This window comes from Canis lupus, chromosome 9 (genome assembly GCF_011100685.1).
Source record: "Canis lupus familiaris isolate Mischka breed German Shepherd chromosome 9, alternate assembly UU_Cfam_GSD_1.0, whole genome shotgun sequence".
NCBI classification, from domain to species: domain Eukaryota; kingdom Metazoa; phylum Chordata; class Mammalia; order Carnivora; family Canidae; genus Canis; species Canis lupus.
This window is the reverse complement of record NC_049230.1, coordinates 36,778,140-36,797,050: the sequence shown is the minus strand read 5'-3', so window position 1 is coordinate 36,797,050 and position 18,911 is coordinate 36,778,140. Positions and strand designations below refer to the sequence as shown.

The window sequence follows — 18,911 nt, the reverse complement described above, 5'->3', positions numbered from 1 at the left end:
CGAGTCCCACATCAGGCTCCTTGCATGGAGCCTGCTTCTCCCTCTGCCTGTGTCTCTGCCTCTCTCTCTCTCTCATGAATAAATAAAATCTTAAAATAAAATAAAATAAAATAAAATAAAACAAAATAAAAAACAGACTTACATAGAAAGCATTCTTTTTTTTTTTTTTTAAGATTTTATTTATTTATTCATGAGAGACACACAGAGAGAGGCAGAGACATGCAGGGAAGCCCTATGCGGGACTCAATCCCAGGACCCAGGGATCACACCCTGAGCCAAAGGCAGACAGACGCTCAATTACTGAGCCACCCAGGAGTCCCCATAGCAAGCATTCTTCCAGACCTTGTGGTCAGGGATGAACAGCCTCTGGCTTCTCAACGGCAAGTACAATATTTATAGGAAGAGTAGTACAGAGAAGAATGGAGAGAAATCAGGATGTGTGAATAAAATCCAAGAAGCATCTTAATGCTGATGTTAGAAATAACCCACCTGTGGTTACCAAAAATAAGAAAGTGTAGAGCTAGAGGCTACCATTGAAAGTCAGCCTGACTCTGCCTCGCTGCCGTTGGTCTTTAAGGATTTGATTAGTTTTTCCACTTTCTGATTCAGTGCTGCATCATGCCTCTACTCCAGAGCTAGAGCCAAGTAAGGCCTATGATTTGGAAGGGATGATAAATTCGTTCACTGAAAAAAGTAACACTGTTTTCTCAGCACAAGTTCTAAAATATTTCAAAGGCCATAATATTTCACTAAGGCTTGGCCATTTGGGTTAAAATTTATTAGTCAAAATAGAAAACTTTCTCATCAGATCCCATATATTCCATTAGGCGTGATATATAATGTCTCTCAATGTCTAATTATTAACTGGGAGTGTAAGTAAATCACTATCAATATTGGGCCCTGATGTATGCAGAAAGGTAAGAATTAACCAATTCAAATGCTAAAGAATTTCTTTTTTTTTGCCAATTTGCTTTTCCTTTCTTTTTCTTACATATAAAAACAATTTTCTGGGACACCTGGGTAGCTCAGAGGTTGAGTGTCTGCCTTTGGCTCAGGGTGTGATTCCGGAGTCCTGGGATCGAGTCCCACATCGGGCTCCCTGCATGGAGCCTGCTTCTCCCTCTGCCTATGTCTCTGCCTCTCTCTGTGTCTCTCATAAATAAATAAATAAAATCTTAAAAAAAAAACAACAACAATTTTCTAAGAATCAAATGACTGCATTTAGCCATTCTTCCTAATCCCTACCAAAAGTAACAATGTACAGAGAATTTTATTGTTCAGAATTGCCAACAGTTCCCATTTCCAGTATTCTGCCCTTTGGTAACCAGATAGATGTCCTGGTGTAGCTCTTTTTTTTTCTTCTATCTTTAATAAAGGTGGGAAGAAGGGTCATATATATATCCTTTGAGACCTCAGCTCAGTCACTGCCTATTCTAGGCATTCCTGGGCAATGTTTCCTTTAATGGCATCAAACAATGTACCTTTTGTATTGGAAGAATAAGGAGGAAGTCACTCAGAACTAGAGAAAATTTTACTAAAAACGTTTACAAGAAGAAACCAGAAGGGTAGTACTAACTTGTGCTCTGTCATGATGTCCTTTAGGGATGAAAAGCCCAGCTGAAACAAACCTCTCCCTGTCTTTCCAGCATTCTCCTTCTAGCATGTAGGCTCCAACAATTCTTCAGCACTATCAGGATCAATAACCCATTGATCCTGACAGCTTTTCAGCACCCTGCCTCTTCTTCTCACGTGCTCACTGCCCTCCTTCCTCAGGTAGAAGTGAGTCCACAGTCCATCAGGATAATCACTCCTAGTATACACTCCAAACTCCTCTGCATGATAGGATATCCCTTTGTCAAACAGATTCATGATCCCTTGGGGACTGATGGGTCTTGGAATTCAGAATCTTTAGGATTTTAGGAGATAAGACAGTGTATTAAACACAAATGACCCAGCAGAGTCTGGGACACCACCCTAAAGTCAAACACATGAATATTTCTTCAGCAAAATATATGAATCATCCCCACTAGGTGGAATAAATAAAGCCTTATATATTTATAATAGCTTTGTGACCTTTCAGATCAGCTGCCACCACAAAAGCTTGCCAAAGTTACCAAAACAAAACAAAAACTGAGTTTTCAGAACTTCTTCAACTTCGGAATTACAGGAAAGGGATTATGTACCTATAGTCCCTCAGCAAACCCCCAACCACGTTAAGTCTCAGTAGGTGCATCCATCAGCTGAACTGGCTGGGAAAAAAAACAAGATCATGTGAACTGAACTTCAGTGCTACCTGACAATTCCCCAGGGGCTCTCCCCTTCACTCATTCTCCCACTCTGTCAGGGGACTCTCCCATACCTCTGCTTTTCTCCAACCTCCAGCCCCTGCCACATCTTCTCACTCACAGCTTCTTGGTTCAAAAAGTAAAATAAAACATGACAAAAGCACCTAGATGAAAATTTCCACATGCTTCCACCATATCTACTTGCAAATGTACCCAATATACTCTGCCTTCCCTCTAATACATATGGGATGAAGTGTCCGTCAGACCAACCCCTCCTGACCTGAATACTTCCCAGCAATTCTCACCTCTCTTTTGAAACATCCATTTTCCTCACTGAATCACTTCCATCAGCATACAAAGTACATCGCCTAACTTAAAACACTCTCCCAAACCTCCACTTCCCCTTTCAGCTGCTCTATTTCTCTATTCTCTTTACAGCAAATCCCCTGGACAGCTGTCCACACACAGCATCTCCAATTTTTCTCCTTCCATTCTTTCTTGAACCCCCTCCATCATTCTACCAAAGCAGTTCTTGTCAAGGTCACCATGACTACCACTTGCTGACACCAGTGGTCAATTCTCTATCTCACTTGATCTGCAGCACCTGACCTAGGTCACTCACTTCTTTTAAAAAAAAGTTTTAGGGCACCCTGGGTGGCTCAGCGATTGAATGTCTGCCTTCGGCTCAGGGCATGATCCTGGGATCTGGAATCAAGTCCCACATCGGGCTCCCTGTGAGGAGCCTGCTTCTCCTTCTGCCTATGTCTCTGCTTCTCTGTGTCTCTCATGAATAAATAAATCTTTAAAAACATAAAAAATAAATAAATAAAAATTGTAAAAAGTTTTACTCATATATAATTCACAAACCAACAATTCACCAACTTAAACTGTATGATTCAATGGTTTTGTATATTCACAGAGTTGTGCAACCAACACAACAGTCAATTTTAGAACATTTTCATCACTCCCAAAAGAAACCCATTACCCACTCCTTGTCACTTCCCATTTCCCTCCTAGGACCCCCAACCTTAGGCAACCATTAATCCACTTTCTCTACATACATGTGCCTATCCTGGATATCTCATATATACGGAATCATAAAATATGCTGTCTTTAGTGACTGGCATCTTTCACTTAGCATTACGTTTTTCAAGGTTTACTCCAATTGTAGCATTTATCAATACTTCGTTCTTTTTCACAGCTGGATAATACTCTATCGCATGGATATACCACATTTTGTTTATCCACTTATCAGTTGAGGGACATTCGGACTGTTTCTTTTGTGGCTATTACGATAACACTGTGAATATTCATGTATGAGTCTTGGTGTGGGCATACACTGTTTCTCCTGGATATACACTTAAGAGTGAAATTGCCAAGTCATATGGTAACTTGAAGCTTAATGTATTGAGGAGATGCCAAACTTTTCCACAGAGACTGCACCAATTTATATTCCTACCAGCAATGTGTGAGGGTTCCAAATTTTCCATATCCTTGCCAACACTTGTTATATCATCTTTTTTATTACAGCCATCTTAGTAGTGTAAGGTGGCATTCACTGTGCTTTTGATTTGTATTTTCCTTAAAGACTAATCATGTTGAGCACCTTTTCCTATGCTTCCTGATCATTTAAATATCTTCTCTGGAGGACCACATGGGTGGCTCAGTCAGCTAAGGGTCTGCTTTCAGCTCCAGTCATGGTCCTGGGGCTGGGGAGCAAGCCCTATGTCAGGCTCCCTGCTTAGTGGGGAGTCTGTTTCTCCCTCTCTCTCTGCCCCTACCCTCCCTCTCATGCTTTCTCTCAAATAAATAAATAAAATCTTGGAAAAACTCTTCTTTGGAGAAATGTCTATTCAGATCCTTTGCCATTTTAAAAAAAAGAGTAATTTTTTTGTTTTGTTTTTTTTTTTTTTTTTAGAAAGAAAGAGCAGGGAGGGGGGCAGAGAGAGAGAATCTCAAGCAGACTTCCCACTGAGCGTGGAGTGGGAAACCCAAGATCATGACCTGAGCTGAAATCAGGAGTTGGACGCTTAACCAACTGAGCCACTCAGGTGCCCCTGCCATTTTTTATTGGGTTATCTTTTATTATTACACTATAAGAGTGCTTTATATATTCTAGATAACAGTCTCTTATCAAATATATGATTTGCAAATATCTTCTCCCACAAATATTCTTTTTCATTTTCCTGAAGGTACCTTTTGCAGCACCAAAGTTTTTTATTTCAATAAAGTCCAATTTATCTATTTTTATTTTTGAAGTCCTATCTAAGAACCCATTTCCTAACCAAAGCTCATGGAGATTTACTACTATGTGTTCTTCTAGAAGTTTTACAGTTTTATTTTTACATTAGGTATGTGATTCATTTTGAATTATTTTTTATGTAGGTGTGAGGAAGGGCACCAACTTCATTCTTTTGCATGTGGATATCCATTTCTCCCAGCACTATTTGTTGAAAAGACAGTTCATTCCCCATTGCATTGTCTTGGCACCCTTGTTGAAGAACAATTGACCATAAATGTAAAGTCTTATTTCTGGATTCTCAATTGTATTCCATTGATCTACACCAGTACTACAACATCTTGATTATTGTGGCTTTCTAGTAAGTTTTGAAATTAGGAAGTATGAATCTTTCAATTTCCTCTTTCAAGATGGTTTTGGCTATTCTGAGTCCCTTGCATTTCCATATGAATTTTAGGATCAGTTCAATTTCTATAAAAAGGCAGTTGGGATTTTGATAGGGATTGTATTGAATCTAAAAATCAATTTGGATAATGCTGCCACCTTAACAATATTAACTCCTCTACTCCACAAACACGGGATGACTTTCCATTTATTCTGGTCTTTTAAAATTTCTTTCAATGATCTTTTTTTTTTAATTTTTATTTATTTATGATAGTCACAGAGAGAGAGAGAGGCAGAGACATAGGCAGAGGGAGAAGCAGGCTCCATGCACTGGGAGCCAGATGTGGGATTCGATCCTGGGTCTCCAGGATCGTGCCCTGGGCCAAAGGCAGGCGCCAAACCGCTGCGCCAGGGATCCCTCTTTCAATGATCTTTATAGTTTTCAGTGTACAAATCTTTCACCTCCTTGGTTAAATTTATTACCAGATATTTTATTCTTTTCGATACTATTGTAAATGGAATTGTTCTCCTTTTCAGATTGCTCATAGCTGGTGTATAGAAACACAACTGATTTTTTTTGTGTATATCTTGCATCCTACAATTCTGCTGAATTTGTTAATTAGCTGATAGTTTTTTGGTGACTTCTTTGGGATTTTCTATATATAGTGTATATATATATAGGATCATGCCACCTGCACATGACAGGTAGTTATACTTCTTCCTTTCTAATCTGGATGCCTTTATTTCTTTTTCTTGCCTAACTGTCCTACCTAGGGCCTCCAGTACAATGCTGAGTGTTACTGGCAAGAGCAGACATATTTGTCAGGTTCCTAATCTTAGAGGAAAGCATTTAGTCTTTCATCATTGAGTAGATGAAAGTGGGTTTTCATAGATATTCCTTATCAAGTAAAAAAGTTCCTTCCATTCCCAGTTTGCTGTGTGTAGTGGTGGTGTTTTCTGTTTCAGTTTTTGTTTGCTATGTGTTTTTTTTTAAGATTTTATTTATTTATTCATGAGAGACACACAGAGAGAGAGAGCGAGAGAGAGAGAGAGAGAGAGAGAGAGAGAGAGGCAGAGACATAGGCAGAGGGAGAAGCAGGCTCCATGCAGGAAGCGCGATGGAGTGCTTCCCAAGACTCCAGGATCAAGCCCTGAGCCAAAGGCAGACGCTCAACTGCTAAGCCACCAGGCATCCCTGTTTGCTATGTGTTTTTACCATGAAAGGACTGAAAGCTTTTTTCTGCATCTATCCACATGAGGTGATCATGTGGATTTTGTCCTTTTTCTATTGATATGGTGTATTACATAATTGATTTTTTATATTAAACCAACCTTGTGTTCCTCAGTTAAATCCCACTTGGTTATGGTACAAAATCTTTTTTACATATTGCTGGATTGAGTCTGCTAGTACTCTGTGGATTCTTGCATCTATATTCATAAGAGATATTGGTCTGTAATTTTCTTTCCTTATGCTGCTTTTGTCTGGTTTTGGTATCAGGGTGATACTATATTTCCCCCTTCTTGAAACACTTTTACATGGAACCTGGGAAATTACTCTTCCTTACTCTCTTAGCTTACCAATTGCTCTTTCACAATGATCTTTGCTGGTTGCCCTTCATCTCTCCACCTCTAAATGTTTGAATGTCCCAGGACTCAGGGTTTGAATTCTTTTTTTCTTTTGCTCCATTCTCTAGGTAATATCTCATTTAGTCTCATGGTATTAAATACAATCTATATGCTGATGGCTCTCAAATTTATACCTTCAAGTCCAGATCTTCCTATGAACTCCAAAATTATAGATGTAACTATATGAATGAACAACTCCATATGAATGTTTCAGGGGTAACCTAAACTTGATATAACTGATAATCAAAATAATTAAAGCCAAAACACATCCACAGAGGGGGGAAAAAAAGCTTAATAAAACCAAAACAAAGTTCCAGATTTCTTCTCCAAATTAGCTTCTCTCATTTTTCCCCCCATCTCAGTAAATAGCAATTTTGTTCTTCCAGTTGCTTAGGCCAAAAACCTTAAAGTCATCCAGGACACCTCTCTCTTTCCATACCCCATATGAAATCCAACAGCAAATTCTGTCAGTTCAACTTGAACATAAATTCAGAATCCAACCACCTAACACTCCTTAAAAAACCACTCTAGTCCCAGCTACCACCATCTCTTGCCTGGATTAGCACTAGATCCTCATAACTGGCTTCCTGTTTGCCACAGTTTCTTCTCAACATGAGCTAGCAGAGGTATTCTTTCAAAATATTAGCCTAATCATGCAACTCCTCTCTTCAAAACTCTTTAGTGGTTTCCCATTTCAGTCACAAAAAAAGCTGTAGTGCTGCAGTGGCTTACAAAGTCCTACAGTACCTGGTCCTCTATTACCTCTCTTTCCTCCTCTCCTACCACTGTTTCTTGCCTACTCCACCCCAGTAACACTGGCCTCCTTGAATTTCCTAGAATATGCTAGCCTCCACTATGCCTCAGAGCCTTTGCACTTGTCATTCCTTTTGTCCCCAACACTATTCCTCCAGATATCTGTATGGCTGTTATTTATTTCCTTCAAGTCTCTGCTAAAATATAGCCTTATCCCCTGAACCTTCTACATAAGAATAGTAACCATCCTATCCATACCCCAGTATTCCCTTCACCCATACCTGGTTTTAGAATTTTCTACTGTACAGTCACAACATATTTCACATTCATTCTAGCTTGAAGCTAGAACATTATGTTCACAAGGACAGAACTTTGCTTTGTTGCAGCCCCTAACAGAACTGCAAGAGAACTTTCTCTGATGAGGAAATGTTCTGTATTTGCACTGCCCAGAACCGTAGCCACTAGCACATGTAGCCACATAGCACTTGAAATGTGGCTAGTATGACTGAGGAAGTCAGTTTTTAACTTTAATCTGTTTTAATTAATGTAAATTTAAATAGCTACATACATGTACTATTAAATATTAAATAGCTATATATACATGTAGCTACTGCATTAGACGGCACAGCAAAGCCTAAAAATAGCAGTTACTTAAAAATACATAGCAGGTATGCAAATATTTATTGAATGAATGATGGAAGAAAGAAATCTGAAGGCTTTTTTCTCATTATAGAAAATTTCAGAAATACACAAAAGTAGGCTATAGCTAAATGAACCTTCCAATACCTATCACCAATATGAAGGCTCTTCCAACCTGAAATAAGTTTCAGTGGATACCAGCATCTCAATCCAGCTTGTAACAACTACTACATTCCTAGAAAATAGGGATTTTATATCATCCAGAGCTTTTATCAAATAGCATCTCCTAGGATCCTTTATTTTATTTAATTATATATATATATATATATATATTTTTTTTTTTTTTTTAAGATTTTATTTATTCATGAGAGACACACACACACACACACAGAGGCAGAGACACAGGCAGAGGGAGAAGCAGGCTCCATGCAGGGAGCCCAACATGGGACTCAATCCCGGGTCTCCAGGACCAGGCCCTGGGCTGAAGGCAGCGCTAAACTGCTGAGCCACCCGGGCTGCCCTATTTAATTATATTTTTAAAAGATTTATTTATTTAGGGGCGCCTGGGTGGCTCAGTCAGTTAAGCGTCTGTCTTTGGCTCAGATCGTGATCTCAGGGTCCTGGGATCGTGCCCTGCATCAGGTCCCTGCTCCATGCGGAATCTGCTTCTCCCACTCCCTGTTCTCTCTCACTCTCTCTTAAATAAATAAATGAATAAAAAAATATTTTAAAAATGGCTTCAAGAAAAGATATATTTATTTGAGAGAGAACGCACCCACATGCACCTGCCTGCAGGAGCCAGGGCAGGGGGACAGAAAAAGGGGGAGTCAAGCAGACTCCCCCCGGAGTGTGGAGCCCCACGAGGGGCCCAATCCCAGGATGCCAAAATCATGACCTGAGCCAAAACTAAGAGTCAGATGCTCAACTGACTGAGCCACCCAGGCTCTTTTAGAGGTTATAAGAAATGACTTGAGGAATCAGATCAGGTATATGTTGGGGGGAAAAACTGGTAGGCAAATCAGTGCTCGAGACAGACACTAGAGAGCTACATGTATGTTTTTGTATCAAGGACTCGATTACTCTCACCATTTACTTTCTCCACACGAATTTTAATGAAGTCACACTCTTAAGGAGAAGCTATGTGACCATACAAATTAAGAGAGAATCTCACTCTTGTTGGATGACACAAATTCCTTGGGCAGGGGTTCTGTCTTCTTAATCCTTATAAATTTAGCATCTGGTATAATAAATGTTAATTGAATGAAGCTCATAATTGCATAAAAGTGATACATATAAATTGTCAGAGTGCAAAGAGACACACTGGACCTCCAATTTCCTAAACAGATATATTCTGAAAAGGAAATTTTCAAACATGACAGATCAAAAGGCAGCTTAACATGCTAGAAAGAAAATCATACCAGGAGCAAGAATTCCTGGATTTCAATGTCGTAACTCACTAAGTAGGGTGATCCTAATACTAGTCATGTATTTGCTTTAGGCTCCAGTTTGTAAAAAGACAGTTTAGCCTTGATGTTCTTCAAAGATGTTATCTGACTTTAAAGCAATTATGTTCTATTCTAGATCCACAATACAGAGAAATTTTTAAAGTGCTTATTAACTTCCCCTTTCTATGCCAAATCATTTTTCCTGTGACTTACTTTAAAGGAGGTATACGTTGAGTGTGATTTAATAAGAAGACGTTGTCTTTACTTTAGGGACAGGTAGTATTCCCCATTTCCTGAGAAGTACCAAATTCTTCATTTGGGGCCACTAAAATACTGCTGGAGTCCTATTCTTGATTTATACTCAGCTGGTTGGCATTGTGCTTATTAGTATAGAAAAGGCAATTCTGACCACATATTTGCCTAGTAAACTCCCAAGGTACCATTTGTGTTTGAAAAAGTTTCTTCAACAGTTCTAAGCCAATCCTTATCTCTTTCCTAGCTGGCTCCATAAAACGTACTGTTTCAGGCTTTGTTCTCAGATTTTACCCTTGTTAAACAAGGTGGTAGTACTGAAGGCATGCTCTGATGTTTTTTAAAGCAGGAAAACTGAAAGAAATGAGGGCCAGCCACATGTACTTTCCCTTGGCACTATTGTTGGATGGAATTTCTGGACCTTGCATTTAAAATGTGGCTTTGGGCCTCCTATCACATGCAGCTTCCACAACAGCAAGCCCATGCTAGGAATCAAATGCCAATACTCATGCTGAATTTGGGTCTGAACATTGATAGATCAACGATGGCAGCACAGCAGCTAGAATGTATCTCAAATAAAATTCTTACACATGGCACACAAAATAATCTTGTAATTATTAAAACTGGAGTTTAATTGGACATTGGTATTTGGTTTGCGTTTTGTTGTTTGGTTGTTTTTTTTTCTTAAAGATTTATTTATTTATTTGAGAGAGAGAATGCATGCGGGGGTGGGGGGGGAGGGACAGAGGAAGAGGGAGAATCCCAAGCAGATTCCCTACCTAAGCGCAAAGCCTGATGTGGGGCTTGATCTCATGAGCCAAAATCAAGAGAGAGACACTCAACTGTCTGAGACACCAGGTGCCCTGGGTTGTGTGGTTTTTCTTCCACCTATACTATGCCTCATAAAACCTAATTGATTAGTTCTCTGCTGTATTTTTAGCCAAAATTTCAATTTTCAAGTTTATGTACTTCATATCTTCTCTAAAATCATCATACACAGGGCAGCCCCAGTGGCTCAGCGGTTTAGCACCACCTTCAGCCCAAGGCCTGATCCTGGAGACCCGGGATCGAGTCCCACATCGGACTCCCTGAATGGAGCCTGCTTCTCCCTCTGCCTGTGTCTCTGCCTCTCTCTCTCTCTCTGTGCGTCTCTCATGAATAAATAAAATCTTAAAAAAATAAATAAATAAAATAATCATACAGGTCTATGTGTAATGAGTTTAATCAAATTTTTAAGAAACAACCCACATCTCAAGTAACAGTAACATTTAAAAGTAAAACTAAAAATGACTAAAACTACTCTGAACCAGAGGGTATCTGTTTTTATCTGTTTTTTGACAACTAATTAAAAGGAACAAGTTCAAATCAAACTTAAAAATATATTATTAACCATCAACTGAACCACTGGAAAGATATATGCCAACAGTAAGAAACTGGTACTGCCATTAACCATAAGAATGGCTTGAGACTCTTATTCACACTAAATGTATACAATTAAAGCCACCACATCAACTGTCCTTATTAATCACTCACCAATTAGGGTAAACCATCTTGTCAGAAAGCTTGCCTCTTTCCTATTTCTTAACATTATTGACTCTTAATAGTTCACCAAAATAGTAATTACTTGTTTATGGCATTATCAAATGTCTAAGCCCAGCATGTGGCAAGGTCAGTTATAGACATGCCCTGATGGCATGTGAGAGGAGAAATTTAACCCACCAAAGTGGTCATCGAAAGAGCAAAACCTATTATCCATTTCTCTAGACACTCCTGGTTAAATTTAAAGTGACAGGACAAACTAGATCAAAACTAAACAGAGCTAGAAGCAACATACAAAATCCTAATGAACCCTTAGAAATCTAGGTATCGATTTGTCAATATCTAAGCTCAATTAGTCCTTTCAGAACAAAATACCTCATGAAGCAACAAGAAACTAGTTTGAGATCTGGGATATGAAAAGAATAAAAGCAGTCACTTTACATTGCTAAGTGCAGTCATATCTCAACCTGGAGATCTTGTGGGGATTAAATAAAGATGTATGTCAAGCACCTATCTACTAAGCCAAGGAGCTGGCACAGAACTAGGGTTCAGTAAATGTTAGTCCTTCCTCAAATCTTTAAGAATGCAGGCTTATCAAGTCAAAGATCCACTGGCAGTGTAAAAAAGCAAATTGAAACAAAAGAAAATCCTTACATGCTGATATGGACAACAGATCTTATAGAACTCAGCAAACAGGATAATGAAAATGAAAAATAGATCCTGAAAACATTTCTCAATGGCTCATCCTTTGTGGTCATTTACAATGTTCCTGTTTTGTGAAATTGTCTTTAGGGATGAGCTTTGACAAGAAATAGGCCAAATGCAAGCTAATTCTACTTGAGAGGGAAACTCAGAAATGCCTCCAGCAGGTAAACAGTTTCTCTCATAAAATCTTTCCACTGGGTATACTTCAAGCTTTCAATAATTCCAGTTTCCAAACAAACTAGTAGCACAACCATAAAGCTAATTTTTTCTTTTCTTTTTTTAATATTTTGTTTATTTTTTCATGAGAGACACAGAGAGAGAGAGAGAGAGAGAGAGAGAGGCAGAGACACAGGCAGAGGGAGAAGCAGGCTCCATGCAGGGAGCGTGATGTGGGGCTCGATCCCAGGACTCCAGGATCACAACCTGGCCGAAGGCAGGCGCTAAACCGCTGAGCCACCCCAGCGCCCAAGCTAATTTTTTCATTAGAATTGTTAAGTAACAGGAGCTCAATAAATAATTTGCCTTCTAAGGAAAAAAAATGACTTTCTAACACAAATAATATTTCTTCCAGTTCTAAGAAAAGGAAGGCTATTTACAAATTGAAAGGTATATACCACAGTCAAGTCTTTTTACGGCTCAAGAATGAAATATTTAAGAAATAAAGGTACGGAAAGAACAGGACTTGGTCTAAAGCGTCTTGAGATGCCATTTACTATTTGGCTTCCAGGAAGTTACTAAACTTCTCAGGGACTCAGTTTCCTGTAAGGTTCTTTTCAGCTCAAAAATGATATGATTACTTATGATATCTGATACTCTTTAGTGCCTCTCTATGTATACATATATATGCACACATGTACATACACATACATATGTGCCTTTATTAAATAATACAGATACATTTTCAAAGTTGTAGTAATTATGAAACAAATGGAAAAGAGAGAGACGGAGAATGTGTGTGTGTATGTTCAGTATTCTGACCCTGAACATCATTCTCAGTAGTTAGGGCATTTACACAGCCTGAATTAACCAAGTAAGCCTTTAAACCCTTACAATGAAACATTAAAATTCAATGTGGCTATAATCTCTTCCTTACAAAACATGGACCCAAAGAGTCTGGCTTCAAGTACAGTTTAAAAAAAAAAAGGCAAAGTGTATTATATTCACCACTCAGCTTTTCCATATGACCACATTAAAAAAAAAAAAAAAAAAAAACCACACACACAAATGAAAACTCACAGGCCCATTGTAATACATTGTACCGCTTCTGAATGCAACACTTAGCTCAGGCTTACTACCCTGACAAATAAAGAAAAGCACTTTATGAAGCCAATTTAATTGGGAGGTGACAGAAAACATACTGCCATTTTCTTTAGCCTTATCATTGAATTGGCTTCAGCTCCAATCTCGGGCAAATCCCACTCAACAGAAGAAATTAACCAGGTCAGCAGAACAGGTGCTGTGCTGTGTCTGTCAAGGGCCTGGCATCACCACAATTACTTGCACACAATGAAGCAGTAATCTTTACAGATCATCTCTCCCAAGAAGTATATAGGGGAGGGAGAGGAAAACTGAAGGGAGGCGGGGGGAAAGTGGGAAGAAGAAGAGGAATAGGAGGCCAAGAGAAAAGGCAAGGAAAGAAAATGAATGTGCAGCTGCCTCGCGGCTCAGCAGATGTCGGGATGTGATGTACGAGGCTAGGATAAGCTGTCGTAGCCCGCTGCCAGAGTGGTAAGTGATTAAAGCCTGCACAGTTCTAAGCACCATATTTAGAATCTGCGGGGTTTCAAGACTTGCACCCATTCCTTGCTGTGCTGCCAGATGTTGGCAACTGGTCCAGTTCCTACTGACTGTGTGTGGATGGCAGCAGTTGGTACAGCAGCAAAGCAATCTGGAATGCTTCCGGAGATGCTGTACATTAACAAGTGTCACCCATCATTCACCTTTACAGAAGGCTGAAACAACTCCAATTTGCTGCCACTTCCCTCTTGGGAAACAGCCAAGATAAAGTTGCGCCTGGCAGCCCCATTTGTTTCACTCAGGTGTTTCAGCTGCCTTGCTGACCTCTATTAGTTTAAGTTTTAATTTAGATTAACCCCAGCACCCCAATTAACCAGCAAGGGGAAAAGCTAAGATGTGACTAGTCATAACTCTGAAATCAGAATTTATCGAAGGTAAAATTATTAATTGGGATGAAGGGCCAATCAAGTAATGCTATTTCTTTTTAAACAGACCTCCAGGCAAAAAAATAAAATAAAATAATAGAAATCTTTCAGACTAAGGATAGCCAGTGGAAGTAACTTCTCAGTAATTTCAGTGTATTTTATTAAGCCTATTTAATTTATGATGCACTTTCTATCGAACAATGTACACTTCAATAAATGAAGACTGGAGCATTTTTGATTGTCTCCCATGATCTCACACAATTATACAGCATTAATATCCCATATCAGGTACTTCCTTAGACACTCTAGAACAAAATAGAGTTCCCTACTCTTCTGACAAATGGATATAATAAGAGAAGAAAAGGAAAAAAGAATCAGGACCTCTGACTAGGAACACCTGAAGACACACCAATCCTCTTTCCTATACCCTCTTATCATTACTTTTAAGGCTCACTTATGGCAATAATTTCATTGAACATTCCAGAGTGAACAGAAAGATTATTAGTCTCTTTCTCGGGGCAGACTCAGCTATCCCTTATAAACAGAATCACCTGTTCTACTGGCCTCATAGTGTGATTTTCCCATGTTCCTTCCTTCATATTCCAAATACATAATACAGTCCTCATGGCTAAACCTTCAATAAGCAGTTGCAAATTCCTTGGTAAAAGTTAATACACTAAAAATTCAGCAGAGAAAAGAGTATCTCGATAAATAATGGCTCAACAAAAGCTGTTGTGTCACTGCTGAACAGCACCCTTGATTCTCCAGAGCTAGAAAGGGTACATCCTAAAGCACATTTCATTAAGTATGACTTATCAGGAGACCTAGGATTACAGGAAATTATTTTAGTTCTTTAGAACAGCCCAAATGTTTAGTCTATTTTTACAGTCACTAGCATCATTAAAAAGAGCAGCATGCCAACAGATAATTACATCAGAGAAAGAATTGGGGGACATTTGGGAAGAGATACTAAGAACTGGGCCATATTTCAACTGTTACCAATTCTTTCTGTCTTCAAAACACTACACTATTATTATAATCAACAGCAGGAGACAATCTCAATACATACTTAACTGATTTGAACAGGCATGTGCGTACACACACACACACACACACACACACACACACATCAAAGACAAGGGACTTAATAGGCAATAGAACCAGAAGTGCAATTCAAGGACTCAGGGATCCCAGCCCTTTAGCTCCATATCCTAATCTAATAGCAATGGTACAAGAAACCAAATAACTAACAAAAAGTCCTCTATTAACATTATCAAAAATGGCTGAGAAAGAATAAACCACCTGACTCGAAGAAGTTGCAGCTGTTTTACAAATCCTTTACACCCTGCGGCAACTAACAAAGTAGTTGTAGTCATTTTCACTTCAAAAGGAAAAACACAAGATAGAAGCAGAACAGGGGTGCCTGGCTGGCTCTGTCTGTGGAGCATAATGAGACTCTTGAGCTTCTAGGCTGTGAATTTGAGCCCCACACAGGGTATAGAGATTTCTTTTAAAAAGTAAACTCTTAAAAAGAAAAAAGAACAACAAACTTAGAACTACACAGTAAGTCAATTCAAAAGACAGCAGTTCTAACTCCCCGACTCTATCTTCCTTCCAAAGTAAAGCCACCTTTTGGTCAGAGAATTCCATGAGTTATTTTAAAATGCTAAAACATGATCTGTAATAAAAGAAAAGAGTGTAAAAATCACACCTGGTGATAAAAGTCATCATCATCAAAGATTTCACCATCCAAGTCCTTCAGGTGGGCATTGGCAGGGGCCTGAGGAAGCATTTCCTATTTTAAAGAGAAAAAAGAAAGGAGTGAATCCAAAGGAATTATCAAAGTAATGTAGCTACTACAAATAATGTGTGTAACAGTCAAAGCAGTTTTCCTTAAGATATAAAATTAAAGAACAAAAACATTCCAATAAAAGCAGACAAAAACATTAACCAGGCACTTACCTGGAAAAGAACCACAAATCGTCAATAATCATATAAAATGTTTAATTTCATTCTAATTAAATATATGAAAATTAAAATGAGAAGACACCATTTTTCACCTCTAAAACTGACAACACTCAGTACGAGAAAACACAGCTGGTGAAAATGGAAATTAATGAAACTTTTTGGAGGCAATCCGTAACATCCATCAGGATTTAAAATGTGTATTATCTTTGTGTGTGTTTTTTAAAGATTGTATTTATTTATTCATGAGAGATACAGAGAGAGAGACAGAGAGAAGCAGAGACACAGGTAGAGCTCCATGCAGGCAGCCCAATGTGGGACTCAATACCGGGACTCCAGGATCACACCCTGAGCCGAAGGCAGACGCCTAACTGCTGAGCCACCCAGGCATCCCTATTCTCTTTGATTTGACATTTCTACTTTGAGAAATCTACCTGTATGTTCACACAAATACACATATTACAAATACTCATGTTTCCTATAGCACTGTTTCTAAAGCTAAAGACAACATAAATATCCACTGTTTGAATAAATTATAGTACACACCCACATAATGGAATACCCTGCAGCCTAATATTAGGAAGAATGAGATAAATCTCTATGTAATGATTTGGAAGTGTCTAGGAAAAATTAAATTTAAAACATTGTCAGGGGCAGCCCTGGTGGCGCAGCGGTTTGGCGCCGCTTGCAGCCCAGGGCATGATCCTGGAGACCTGGGATCGAGTCCCGCATCGGGCTCCCTGCGTGGTGCCTGCTTCTCCCTCTGCCTGTATCTCTGCCTCTCTCTCTCTCTAGCTGTGTCTCTATGAATAAATAAATAAAATCTTAAAAAAAAAAAAAAAAAAAAAACATTGTCAGATTTTATATAGAGTTGATAAAATTTTATATATTTATAAATACACATATCCATCCCATTTAGTTAAAATAGAATCATGTTTTTATATGTATATGTGTTATATGTATATACAGTTACATGAATAGAAAATACCTTTTTACAATTATGAACATTGGTTCAATCGGAAAAGCAAAATTTTACTTTTCATTTTAAATTCTTCTGAACTTTGAAAAAAATTAAGTGCATATTTCCACAAATAAAAGTTTCCTTGAAACAAAAGAACTTGTTTCAATTATGGATCATTTTCTGTAGTATCTAAATGTCCAACATAAAACCTAAAGTACACACTTCCTTCCATACCAACATTTCTAGAGAAACATCTTTAAAATTGAATTTTAAAAATTGGATTATGAATGCTTCCATTATCAGATACAAAGCAAACTCAAAAATAAGAAACTCCATACAAGTTAATAATAGCTCCATTTTAAAAGAACACTTTCTCCCATAAACTCTTAGTTTCTCAACAATCTAGTAAAGTAGTGCCTTTTCTCTTTCTTTCACTGACTTCTTAGACCAAGAATAATATCTACAAGCAGGTGATCAGATCTTTCAGCAAATGAGCCTCACAGAAACTGCTCCTTGTAATCACCTAGCATCACAGAGCTCTTACCGGTTGTCCTGGCAAACTCTCCGGGAGAGGCTGCATTGCTGGTTCAGGTTTGCCAAGAACTCGGTAGACAGAGCGCTTGGTCTGCGTCCTTCGAAGTAATCTTTCTTTGTCCATCAGAATATGATCGATCTGAGTCAAGATTGAGCGTTCAAAGGCACCAAAACCCTGCAACAACATTAACCAGTGTCAGATAATGCAGAGCGTCCGTGCTAAAGGCAGCTACATTGGTTTCTCTATCTTTCTGTGTCAGCAGAGAGACAGACAATCCTCCTTTCAGAAGGGACTTCGTGTTGCAGATGGAGTTTGTGAATGGCTATAAATGTTCTCGGGGGAAAAAAAAATCAGTCTTAAGCAGGTCGTATTACTTTCCTATATCCGGAGATTAACTTCCACACCTTTCGTAACAATTGAAAAATCCATTTCTTTAAGTATTTTGTATTTCCAAACATTTGAACACTTACAAGGCCACAATTTCTAGAACAAAATATCTTTTTTAAAAAAAGATTTTGTTTATTTATATATTTGAGAGAGTGCGCACATGCATGTGTGAACAGGGGGAGGCGCAGAAGGTGAGAGAGCAAATCCCAAGCAGATTCTGTGCTGAGCATGGAGCCTGACATGGGGCTCAATCTCACCACCCTGAGATCATAACCTGAGCTGAAATCAAGAGTTGGAGGCTTACCCAACCGAGCCACTCAAGTGCCCCCAAAATATTCTAATAAAATTAAAATCCCAGGTCTGAATGGAGTTCAGTAAAGTTTTCTGTAGAAATGACTACTATTATATCATAACATTATCCGTTATCAATGAGCTGTAGTTCTAATTTCTTAAAACTGCTTCAGGTGGCGACAACTCTGTTACACACATGTAGAGACATACACACACACTTGCCTTTCCCAGTTTTCCAGAGGCCAGCTTGGTTCTATCATGCCACTTCTGAAGTATACGGTTCCTGTAGACTGTAAAATCAGCAAAACGCTTTGCCATGAAGCTAGGATAGTCCTCCATTTCCAGCTTCCTCTTTGGTGGGGCCCTTCTCTGCTGCTTCTTCTCTCCTACTAGCTCTTCATCTTCACTGGAAATTTCCTCCTCACTAAAGTTCAGTAAGGATATTAAGTTCAATATAAACAAACATTACCCAAATAAAAAGCTAGGCTCACATAAAGTTGAGAGTATTTAGGCCTTCCCTATTCTATCTACATTTTTATAAAACACCATAAATGTGAGGGGGGCTTTTTTTGTTTGAAAGGAATGTTCATGAGGTCAATCAAAAAGTCATGTAACTTTTCAAATAAATATAAAAACTACTGGCTTAGAAATATTTTTTTAAAAGGTAAGCAAACCATAAAAATAAACGAGGTTGTAAAAACATTATTAGAAATGCATATGAACCAGGCCTATCCTGTTACAAG

General features: G+C 38.6%; 1 protein-coding gene across 8 annotated transcripts in view; it reads right to left on the bottom strand.

The window, feature by feature from the left end:
* AATF (apoptosis antagonizing transcription factor) overlaps nucleotides 1-18,911 on the bottom strand; it is a 109,506-nt gene that overhangs the window by 52,246 nt on the left and 38,349 nt on the right. For all 8 annotated transcript variants that reach the window (XM_038548028.1, XM_038548029.1, XM_038548034.1 and 5 more), the window contains exons 6-8: nucleotides 18,391-18,592; nucleotides 17,500-17,664; nucleotides 15,741-15,824 (exon numbers count right to left, since the gene is read on the bottom strand). In XM_038548028.1, coding sequence (XP_038403956.1) covers nucleotides 15,741-15,824; nucleotides 17,500-17,664; nucleotides 18,391-18,592 — 451 coding nt within the window. The remainder of the gene's footprint in view (nucleotides 1-15,740; nucleotides 15,825-17,499; nucleotides 17,665-18,390; nucleotides 18,593-18,911) is intronic.